The 11,437-nt window shown below is 46.1% G+C and overlaps 1 protein-coding gene across 3 annotated transcripts; it reads right to left on the bottom strand.

The window, feature by feature from the left end:
* Positions 1-223: 223 nt before the first annotated feature.
* On the bottom strand, positions 224-11,103 carry Ftsj1 (FtsJ RNA 2'-O-methyltransferase 1). Of its 3 annotated transcripts, none has more exons than XM_034486400.2 (13): positions 10,838-11,094; positions 9,673-9,828; positions 9,367-9,436; positions 9,191-9,281; positions 7,785-7,863; positions 5,941-5,993; positions 5,799-5,852; positions 5,603-5,705; positions 5,408-5,491; positions 4,781-4,884; positions 4,513-4,701; positions 4,293-4,334; positions 224-744 (listed from the first exon to the last, which is right to left on the bottom strand). In XM_034486400.2, the coding sequence occupies exons 2-12, from the start codon at positions 9,791-9,793 to the stop codon at positions 4,302-4,304; spliced, it is 981 nt and encodes a 326-aa protein (XP_034342291.1). In that variant the 5' UTR covers positions 9,794-9,828; positions 10,838-11,094; the 3' UTR covers positions 224-744; positions 4,293-4,301. The 3 variants fall into 3 exon arrangements, with proteins under 3 accessions (XP_034342291.1, XP_034342292.1, XP_076774636.1); XM_034486401.2 differs by having other exon boundaries at positions 4,781-4,878; positions 10,838-11,093; XM_076918521.1 differs by lacking the exon at positions 224-744 and adding an exon at positions 1,868-4,180 and having other exon boundaries at positions 10,838-11,103.
* Positions 11,104-11,437: the final 334 nt, after the last annotated feature.

The raw sequence follows: 11,437 nt of genomic DNA, 5'->3' as shown, positions 1-11,437 counted from the left end.
ATGCAGTCATAGATAAGATGTCTAATTATGGGGCTGGAGAGATGGCTCAGCGGTTAGGAGCACTGACTGTTCTTCCAAAGGTTCTGAGTTCAATTCCCAGCAACCACATGTAATGGCTCACAACCATCTGTAATGGGATCTGATGCCCTCTTCTGGTGTGTGTCTGAAGACAGCTGCAGTGTACTCACACACATAAAATAAATAAGTCTTTGAAAAAAAGATGTCTAATTATAGGATCAGTTTATAAAATCAACTATTATCCAAAGTGGTGAGAAATATGAGCAGTATTTCAGATGTCTATAAACTGTCATATAAAAAGTAAGCGACTTGCATACATAGGGCTTTTCCTATTTTGATTTATTGCCAATATTTGTTAACTGGGAGTAAAGCTGAACTTCCATTATAGTGACAATATTCACACATTCCTTCATCATGTTTGGTGAAGGTCCCTGATGTTTAACCATAGTAAGAACCAGAACTTTGGGGGAAAATCCTGGGCCTACTCCGGACACTCCAGGAGAGGTTTAGAGAAGAGGAATGTGCTCACAGTCTCAAACAATCCCTCCTGCAGCTCTGAGGTCTTCACCATTTCTTTGTCGTCATTGAGTTGTTGTAGATTCACTCTAGGTCGGTCTGTTCAGTCCCCATAGATGATATCTGCAAACAAACTCATCAAGCCAGCTTCTGGTTTTCTTGTCAGGCAGCAACTTTTGGGCTGTATTACTTTGGCTTTTACTGCAAACCCTAACATAAAGGGAAATGTACATATATTTGAAAAAAAAACCTCACACGTGTCAAAAGGTTAACTCCAAGTACCACTGCATTCTCATAGCTGTGTTGCTCCCCACTGGGACCAGGCTAGGATTGAACAGGGGGCCCACAGGCACTTAAGAACAGATTTATCTAAAATCGTTTTTTTTTTTTACATTTATTTATTTTGTATACATGTGCAAGTGGAGGTGACAACTTTTGGGAGTCACTTCTCTCCTACCATAGGGGTTACAGGGATTTAACTGGTTGGTCTTTTCCTACTAAGCCATCTCTTCAGCCCTAGAACTAATTTCTTCAAAGTATAATTGGGGCCAGCAGGTATGGGCGTGTACATCTTTAATCCTAGCAACTGGGGGTCTCATGTATGCCCTGCAATCCCTATCACTGACCTACAACCCACCTGTTTCAGTGTTTTGTTTGATTGTTTGTTTGTATTTTGCTTAAGGCAGGGTCTTACCATGTAGCCTAGGCTGGACTGTTGTTTATGTGTAGGATTAAAGGCCTGTGTCACCACACCTGGCCTATTTCAGTTAAGAAAAGAAAGATGTTATTTATTTTCATTTTAAGTGTACTTGCTTAATTATTTTATGTGTATGGGTGTTTTGCCTTGCATATCTGTGTACCATGTTGAGCCTGGTGCATTAGGTAGGTGTGAACCCCTGGGTGTCAATTCTTTTGGGCCCCCCCACCCCCACCCCAGACCGGGTTTCACTCTGTAGCCCTGGTTGTCCTGAAACTCACTCTGTAGATCAGGCTGGCCTTGAACTCATAGAGATCTACCTGCCTCTGCCACCTGGGTACTGAGATTAAAGGCATGCACCCCCCAGGCTGTGTTTCATTTTTTAAAGGTGCCCTTTATAAAAGACTTAAGTGGGAGTAACCTGCTAGGCCATTGTCAGAAAAGGCTGTCTCCGAATGGTTACATCTAACTCCATCCTACTACAGACCAGCCGGCTTCTTCTATTTCAGGTAGTTTAACCTTGAACTCTGCTGTGCCTGGAATGTTCTTCCCCTAGATAACCCCCCAAGTCCCCACACCTTAATCCCCTCAGTGGTTTCTTTACCTCAGAAAGCTCTTTTAAAAACCAACATGCTCTTATTTTTTTTTTTTTGGTTTTTCAAGACAGGGTTTTTCTGTATAGCCTTGGCTGTCCTGGAACTCACTCTGTAGACCAGGCTGGCCTGGAACTCAGAAATCCGCCTGCCTCTGCCTCCCAAGTGCTGGGATTAAAGGCGTGTGCCACCACTGCCCGGCTTGGTTTTTCTATTTCATTTTCTCACTGGGTATCTCTACATAGCGTTGGCTGTCAACTCGCATGTAGACTAGGCTGGCCTCGAACTCACAATCCTGGTGCTTCTGCCTCCTAAGTGCCTGGCTAGAAAAAGACTTTCAAAACTCCAAACTCCTGTCTGCATTCTCTGATTTTCTTCATTTTGCTTTACTTTTTCCTACCTTCCATAACTTGTACTACTTTTACATGTGCAGTCATGCATTTCAGTGAAAGGGCGCCTCTGTGGGAAATACACCTTGGGTGCTTTTGTTATTGTATAAAAATCAGATAGTATCTTAGGAGACCATTGTAAACACAGTCAAATACAAGTTAGAATGTATAGACTCTTTGTTTCCTGCTGGATCTCTAAACCTAGATTGCCTGCAGGTATTCATTTGGTAAGTATTTACCAACCCCCTCAACAGGTAGTACCAAAAAGTTTAAAGCTCTTCAGTGCTCTCTACACATTCATTTACTGAGAAAAAGAACCTTTGTTTTTCTTTAACAAATTCTTGGGGGTGGGGGCCGGAGGCTGGAGAGATGGTTTAGTGGTTATGAGAGCACTGGCTACTCTTCCAGAGGTCTTGGGTTTGAGTCTCAGAACCTACATGGTGGCTCACAACCACCTGGAACTCCAGGTCCAGCGGACCTGACACCATCTTTTGGCCACCTCTAGAGCCTCAACTTTGGCCCAGACTGTCCTCTTGGACATACAACTTAGTATATAGCTGTGGATGACCTTGTACTTCTGAGTGTCTGTGATGGTTTTGAATGCTTGGTGCCCAGTTGGTGGAACTATTTTGGGAAAGATTAAGAGGTGTGGTCTTGTTGGAAGAGGCACTGTCACTGGGGACAAGGCCCAGGCTATTCCCAGTAATCTATCTCCCTCCCTCCCTGCTCTCCTATCTATCTATATATATGTGTGTGTTTGTGTGTGTGCGCCCAGTGGTTCATATCTCACAATTACTAATTATTGCTCCAGAGCAATGCCTGTCTGCTGCCATGCTCCCTGCTATACGATCATGGACTCACCCTCTGAAACTGTAAACCCCCAATGAAGGTTCTCTTCTATAAGTTGCCTTGGTCATGGTGACTTATCACAGCAATGAAAAAGTAAATAAGACAACTTCCTACCACAGAATTACTGGCATGGGCTAGCTACTACATGGTCCTGGAGCTCAGAGCTTTATCCATTCCAGACAAGCATTTTACCAACTAAACTACATCCCCAGCTCTTAATATATTTTTTTGTTTTATTTATTTCCTTGGCAGTATTGAAGATTGAACCTTTTAACCCTTTAAGATTTTTTTTTTAAATTGTATGTGTATGAGTGTATACCCAATAAATAAACTTTTATTTTTTTAAAGTCCCTGGGCAGTGTCGGTGTGTGCCTTTCATTCCAGAATTCGAGAGAGAGGCAGGTGAATCTCTGTTAAGTTTGAGGCCAGCCTGGTCTACAGAACTTGGGTTACACACACACACACACACACACACACACACACACACATTTTTTTGTTTCAAAAAAAAATTAAAAGAAAGTAAAAATTTACTGAGGTCTCTCATCTTTTGAGCCAGGTTTTCATGTAGCTCAGGCTGGCTTCAAACCTGCTAAGTATCTGAGGATGTTCTATAAACTCTGATCCTTCTGTTGTATCTTCTGGGTGCTAGGATTACTATGCCTGGCTTTTTATGTGGTAGTCAAAGATTGAACCTAGGGTTTTGTGCATTTTAGGCAAGCACTCTACAAACAGTTATATTTCCAGCCCACTGAGGGATTCGCTCTGTCTGTCTGTCTTTCTGTCTGTCTCTGTCTCTCTGTCTGTCTCTCTCTGTCTCTCTCTCTCTCAGACAGAGTCTCATTATGTAGCATTAGTTGGTAGTTGGCCTGGAACTATTCAGACCAGGCTAATCTCAATCTTGTAGAGACTTGCCTGCAACCCATCCCTCCAAGTGATGGGATTAAAGTGAGTACCACCATGCTCAAACTATTTTTATTATTTTTAATTGTGTGTGTCCTGGGTATGTGCTTGTGAATGTAGGTACCCTGAGAGGCCAGAGATCTCTGCTTCTGTGGAGGTGGAGTCATGGGCGGTTGTGAGCTCCCAGACATGGTTGCTGGAAACCAAACTCAGATCTTCTACAAGACCAATACTTGCTCTTAACCATAGAGCCAACTTGCAGTCCCTGTTCAGATTTTTCTTAAAGGTGCCCTTTATTTGAACTTTAGAGGGAAATAAAAGCAAATTTACCTTAATGTGTTAAGGTGAACAATTAATTACATTGTCTTCCACCTGCCAAAGAAAAAGAAAAGGGACTCAGGTATTTGGCAACATTTTCCCATTTGTCAGTAGGCTGACCTATTGACTCTTAAAGCTATTGCAAGGCAGGAAAGAACCATGTGAGTAAGTCAGGACAGAAATGGGAACATTGGGGAGATGTCATGGTGGGCTCAGAGGTACATATCCATACCTTGGGGGTTAGCAGGGTATGGATAGTCAGAGGCTGGGGCAACTTGTCTACACTGTTAATGGTGCATTCTTGGGGCAGGAGCTCCTTGGCCAGCTGTCCATTCTTCTTCAACCTGCAGGCCTCCTGGTATGGGGGTGCGATGGGGGGCTGGGTGGGTGGAGTATATTTGTACTCACAGCCACCGTCTAGCTGTAGGACACAAGAGATGATGAGAATCTGAGAATCCAAGACAATCTCCTGACCCCTGCCCTGCTGGCTGGACACTCACATCCAGAGAGTAAGTGCGGTCAGAATCGTAGGCGCTGAGGTCCCCACAGGTCACGAAGGGCACAATAACACGGGTGGGACCATTCAACTGGTTGAAATCTGTATCTTGGAAAGAGAAAAAGTGAAGATACAGGCTACTGCAGCACTGAAGTCCCCCTCCTCCCATCATGGTCCCTCTTCAACTAGTCCTCTGGTATAGATAGATCATCTTCTGATCACTGATGCTAAAATGTCAGCCCATGGCCTGGCTTTTCACTGTACCATGCCTGCCCAGCATTTTACCAGCACATTCTACCTTGTCTCATTCAAATGGGATCTACAGAGACAGGGTCCACCTTTGCCCATCAGGTTTGAGGCTACAGACTTGCACAGGGAACATATTTAACCCAGGTGAGCTTTCTACCTGAGGGCAGTGACTGAGGGCTTCCCTAGGATAGACAGGTAGGATCTTCCCTGGGTGAATGCTTAGTTTGCTGCAACAGAATTCCCACCAGGAACAAGAGCTACCACTAGAAGACTATCTGAGATATCCCTAAGGGGGTACAGCTGCCATCAGGGTGTGAGGCTGACGGTTCTCGGTTCTCAGGAGACATGAGGTGCATGGGCCAGCACCAGCTCCAGTTCTCACCATATGAGTGGCTTAGCAGGGGTCTGGTCAGGTCTGGAATGAAGCCCCCAGGAGGGTCATAACCACGACACACAGCAAAGGCCTCTGTGGGAGAAAACCTGGAGTGAGGAAGAGGTGACTCTCTGTCACCTTAACCTTGTGCAGACACATGGCCAATCACCCCCTTGCCTGTCAGGCTTCATGTCACTCACTGACCAATGCTGGAATTCCGGCTGCTTTTGGGCTTAGCACAGAGCACACTGGAGAAGAAGATACGTAGTTGGCTGTAGAGCAGGGAGACATCCCGGCCTCGGAATATCTGTAGGGTGTGGAAGGCAAGATAGAGACGTAAGGGGGACCTTCCCCCAACAGGGATCTTTCTCACCACTCCCCCAGGCTCCCCAAGGCTCACCTTGGCCACAAAGCAGCCCCCTAGCTTCAAGACATGAGTAGCAATGTTGAGAGCCTGCAGAAAGGACAGGCCGGTAAGGTGGAGACAGAAGCAGGGAAGAACGGGCCAAAGGCGGGCAGAGGCATTCACCAGGGTTACTTACAGCTAGCAGAAGCTGGGCCTGCATGTACTCATCCACGTCATGGAGGCCAGTGACTGTAGCAAGAGGAACAGCATTAGAGGACCCTCTGAGGTGATATGTCTTCTTAGACCAGAGATTAGAAAAACCAGACATTTTTCAGGCCCTCTTACTGCAAAGGTTCTGGAAAGAGTATTGCTTTCCAACTGGATTTGAGCTCTGAGCCCTTAGTAACCTGGGAAGTCCTTTAATTCTGGAAACTACTTGTCTCACAGGCAGCAGTATATCTACCTCTAGCCCAGATGGCTTCGTGGTGCTTCATTGATAGACCAGCCCCATTGGCTCAACAAGTTCAAGGCTACTTCCTTCTCTATCATCAGTTCATTGATGTTTCTCAGCTCATCTGATCCTTCTAGTTATTCATGTCAAAAACCTTAGTCCCTGTGACCAACCTTGGCCCATGTCATGAATTCTAGATTTTCAAAATGGGACCATTCTTTCTTTGCCTGTCACTAAGTCACTCTTTTGCACTACTGCAGTGACCATATCCTCCTTGGGGTTGGGGTGGGGGAGCTGCTTCCACCTCTGCCCCTCACACTGTTCAAGAAGCCTAAGTCACAATCCCAGCCAGGCAGTCTTCCTTGGTCCACAACCCTCGGGCTTTATCCAAGTTCGTACTATCAAGAGCAATGCTGTAACTGACGGCCCATCGGCCCCTTTGCTATCACTTCTTTCTGCTGACAAGTCAATGAAGCCTTTCCTGTCTATTTTATTTCAAATCTCGGCAGGTAGTTTTTACTTCCCTAGCCTGTTTCAGTGACTTCCCTACAGGATCTATTACCTTTTTTAAAAAAAAGTTTATCTTTTTATTAAAATTGTAAATTGCTATTCATTTTGTGTTTTTTTTTTTTTTTTGGTTTTTCGAGACAGGGTTTCTCTGTGTAGCCCTGACTGTCCTGGAACTCACTCTGTAGACCAGGCTGGCCTCGAACTCAGAAATCCACCTGCCTCTGCCTCTGCCTCCCAAGTGCTGGGATTAAAGGCGTGCACCACCACTGCCTGGCCATTTTGTGTATTTTTAAAACATTAAAAAAAAATTTTATGTATGTGTGTCAGTGTTTTATACGTCACATGTGTGTGCCCACGGAGGCCAAAAGAGAGTGTCAGATCCTCTGGAGTTGAAGTTACAGGCACTTGTGAACTACCAGGCATGGATGGCTCTCAAATGAACTCAGTTCCCTGGAAGAACAGCAAGCACTCTTAATCACTAAGTCAGCCCCCCACCCACCAAGTTTTAGTTTTTGAGACAGGGCCTTTCTAATCCACACTGACCTTGATCACTTGATCACTAAAGATCTTTCTGCCTCAGTCTCCCAAGATCTGGAATTACCAAGCATTGAGCCATCAGCTCAACTATCTCTTCTATGCATTCCCACTGAAACACTGACTTTGCAAGGCCAGAGACCAGTGGAATTTATTTATGCACACTTTCCCAACACAGCATGGGCTCAGAAAAATGTTTCAAATGGATGGCTGGCTAAAACAAATCAAGTCAAAAACAGTGAACAGGACTGGGCAGGCACTCAGATGAGAAGGCAGAAGGGTTGACACACAGCACACAGCTGATGGGCAGGGGGTAAATCTTAGCGGCAGAATACTTGCCTTGAATCCGTGAGGGTCCATTTATTTTCAGCACCATGAAACGGTCAAAAAAAAAAAAAAAAAAAACCCCAAAAAACTTGAAATGTGGGGAGAAGGAGGATGGACAATGAGAGTGGAGGTAGGGAGAAATTGCCAGAGAGGGGGAAATGGAAAGAGGGAGAAAAAACTGAGCTAAGAATCAGAGGTCACCCCCACATCCCATTTACCATCAGGAGCCCCGTCACAGACTACTAGGTCAGCAGGGCAGCCCTCAAAGTGCTGGATGATCTCCTTGGCAGTGGAAAGCTATGGAGAAAGGGGGTGAATGGCCTCAGTACCCCTCTGCTGCCCTCACCCTCAAATCCCACCTGCCCACAGCCCCAGCTCTAGCCTCAAAGCCTCGAGGACAACCATGTTCTTAGGTTTTGCCTGTCTAAGCCCAGGTTGCATCTCCGGGGATCCGTCCTCATCATCTTTTTTTTTTTTCTCTCTTTCAAGACAGGGTTTCTCTGTGTAGCCCTGGCTGTCCTGGAACTCACTCTGTAGACCAGGCTGGCCTCGAACTCAGAAATCCTCCTGCCTCTGCCTCCCAAGTGCTGGGATCAAAGGCGTGCGCCACCACCGCCCCCCCAGCTCCTCATCACCTTTTGATGTCTCTGTCTTTCTCAGTGTCTGTCTTTGGTACTGGGATACAACCCAGGATGCTTATACTGGACAAGTGTTCTAGCACTAAGCTACATCTCCAGTCCCCTCTTCTTTCTTATTTATTTATTCTTTAAAAAAAAAAAAAAAAATTTAAGGGGCTGGTGAACTGGCTTGGTAGGTAAAGACACTTGTTGCCAGGCCTCGTGACCCAGACAGAGTTCCATCGATGAAGCTCAAATAGTGGAAGGAGAAAGCTGACTCCTCCAAGGAATCCTCTGACCTTTATATGCACACCGTGGCACGCAAACACCCACACACATATACAGAACAAATACTAACAAAATTAATCAATTAATTAAAAAAGTTTTTTTTTTTTAATTTTTCCCCTCTCCCTCTCTTCCTTTGCTTTTCTTTTTTTAAGGTAGATAGGTGTTTTGCCTTTATGCATGTTTATGCCCCACATGTATACCTGGTGCTGGGGGAGGTCAGAAAATGACATCCAATTCCCTGGCACTGAAGTTACAGACAGCTTTGTGCCACTGTGTGGGTGTTGCGAACTGAACCCAGATTCCCTGGAAGAGCAACCAGTGCTCTTAACTGTTGAACCATCTCTCCAGCCCCTAAGATATTTTAAAACTGCCTTTATTTATTCAGTTATGGTGTGTATGTGTCTAGGTGCATATGCATGTGGAGGTCAGAGGACAACTTTTGGGTGAAGTCAGTCATCTGGTTTGTTGGCAAGCCCTTTTACCTGCTCAAGCCATCTCACAGTCCAACTCAGGTACAACTCAGTTACAACTGAGTTACAACTCAGGCTAGCTTTAAAATATCTTACTTGTACTTATTACCCGTCACCCTCAGCCTTTTAAATCCGGGGATTACATAGCCTTTCTCAGTTTTTATCGTCTTGTTTCTCTTGTACTTTCTATAGCCCCCAAATGGAGCCCATCACTCAGGATAACCCCAATATTCTCAGGCATGCTCTCACCTGAGTGATGTCACCCTGGATCTGTATCACCCCTGGGAGTGGAGCCATAGCCTGCAAGTCCACAGCCACCACCTGACCAGAACTCTGGCTCCTGCAGATAGCATAGTCGATGTCAGCATAGGGTTTATGGTCCAGGCCTTCCCCTTACCAGGTCACCCTCTAGCCCCTCCACTCACCCAACCTTCTGGCTTAGCACCTGGCTCCAGCTGCCTGGGGCTGCACACAAGTCAACTGCTCGCTTGACACCTGTGCACACACAGTGAAGACATACTGGTCGGCTGCATAACCAGAAGATATTGCAAGACTCACCTCTATCCTGTGGAGAACCTGTCTGTCTACCTACTGCCCCTGTGACCGCCTCCTCTTTGGTGGCCCATCTTCTTTCCTGTCTCCGTGCTCCAAGTTAGCCCACCCACTACAGGGACTTCTACAGAAACAGCCTGCTCTCCACCCCCAGGTCACTTAGCCACCAAATTAGGCACCTTTGAAGAGTTGGAATTCCTCATCAAGTTGAAGCAGCTTGAAAGCACTTCGGGCCCGCCAGCCGTTCTCCTTGGCCAGGCGATAGTAGACGTCTCGTTTATCCTTAGACGTCCGTCCCATCTCAGTCTGCTGGTAGGTAGTTTGCTGATGCTGTCCTACACAGGGCAAAGAAAACAAAGTACAGCTAACTGAGTCCATGGGACCCACATGACAGACAGCTCATTCAACACATGGAGACTGAAGCCCAGACAGGGCCCTCAAGTGCCTTATCATGAACTCTGAGGCCCCTTTGCTCATCGAATAGGTCCCCATCACCGTGGGACACCACTGTTAACTGACAGAGGACCCACTACTGACTCTGCTCACCTCTGACGACTGTCACTGACACACTACACAAGTAATCTCTCTTCTCTCAACCATTTTTCTCTGTCCATTTCATCTCTATCAACACCTGACCGTTTCTAGTTATTTCCATTGTCTCTAGATTCACAGAATTCTACTGTCCCCTCCACTAAGCCCTTGCTTTTCACACCTATTACCTAACACTTCATTCCACTTCCCATAGCCTTCTCTCTCTCCACTCTGCAGCCTACCAATCCCTTCATAGATTATGCCTCCAGTCATTAATTACTATCACCTTAATCCCCACTAATGCCTGGAGGATCTTGACCTGTTAGGTCTCTATTATAACAATTTATCTGCTCCATTAGTTTGTCACTCTGCTTACCCATCTCTGTTATTCTCTCCATAACCTCACCAATATCGATTACTATCCAAACTGCCGAACAGCCACCACTCTCATTATTAGCTTTCATTAATTTCCCGGCGGACACAGCACAACGCATCTAATACCTTCAAGACCCATCTTTTATTAATAGCCCTAAGACTATTTGCATAGCCTCAAAGAGCATCAGCCCATCAGGACCACCAAATACCCTTCAAGAAGGCCCAGCCGATAGCAGATCAGTTGTGTAGCTCCATGCTGTACCCCTCGAGTTCACCCAGCATTCTAGTTCCCTGCTCTAGCTAGGCAAGCTTCCCAGGGCTTGACTGAACTATGCAACTGCAGCACCGATAGCGAGTCCCCTCATCCCGAGTTGAGGACAGAGCAGGCACGCCTCCAGTCTTGGTCCCAATTCAAGTCCTCGGTGCCCCAGGACCTACCTCAGCTCTTGGATACAGAAGGTGGCTAATCACCAGCCTCGAAAAGAGTGCGCAAACTGGTGAGAAAAGGTAGGGCTCCCGTTGGTGTTCGGAGTGGACCCGAAGGCCTGTCGCACACGCCTAGATGTTGTCGCAACGTGGTAAAGTTTGCTTTGTAAAACAGTTCAGTTCCCCGGAGGTCCAGACCAGAGTACAACGTATGACGTTAGTCTCGTCATCTTGAGTCGACATATCCGGGTCACAGGAACTTCATTTCCCAGAATGCAACTGACATCGTTTGTCCAATAATGTTGCAAGGCATGTGAATTGGCTCTTTGTTCTTTGTTTCAAGGCCAAGGTCGTATAGGGGCGCTTAGGAGCAAGATAACGAATTCTCGGCCAGTCTGGGCTACACAGACAGACCTTGGCATGGGAAACTTCTACCCCTCTCTGCTCACTGGGACAAAAAAAAAGCAAGAAAAAGGAGGCCAAGATAACTTGTTTGGTCGCCTTTTCCTTTTTACATCGGGGCGGTTATTGAGCCTATGTACTACATTTCCCAAAATGCAGCGGACATGACCCATTTTCTTTAAGTCTGGCGGGAAAGGAAATTACGCAAGG

Source organism: Arvicanthis niloticus, chromosome X, assembly GCF_011762505.2.
Source record: "Arvicanthis niloticus isolate mArvNil1 chromosome X, mArvNil1.pat.X, whole genome shotgun sequence".
Lineage (NCBI taxonomy): Eukaryota > Metazoa > Chordata > Mammalia > Rodentia > Muridae > Arvicanthis > Arvicanthis niloticus.
The sequence above is the reverse complement of the archived record's forward strand: the minus strand, read 5'-3'. Positions and strand labels throughout refer to the sequence as shown.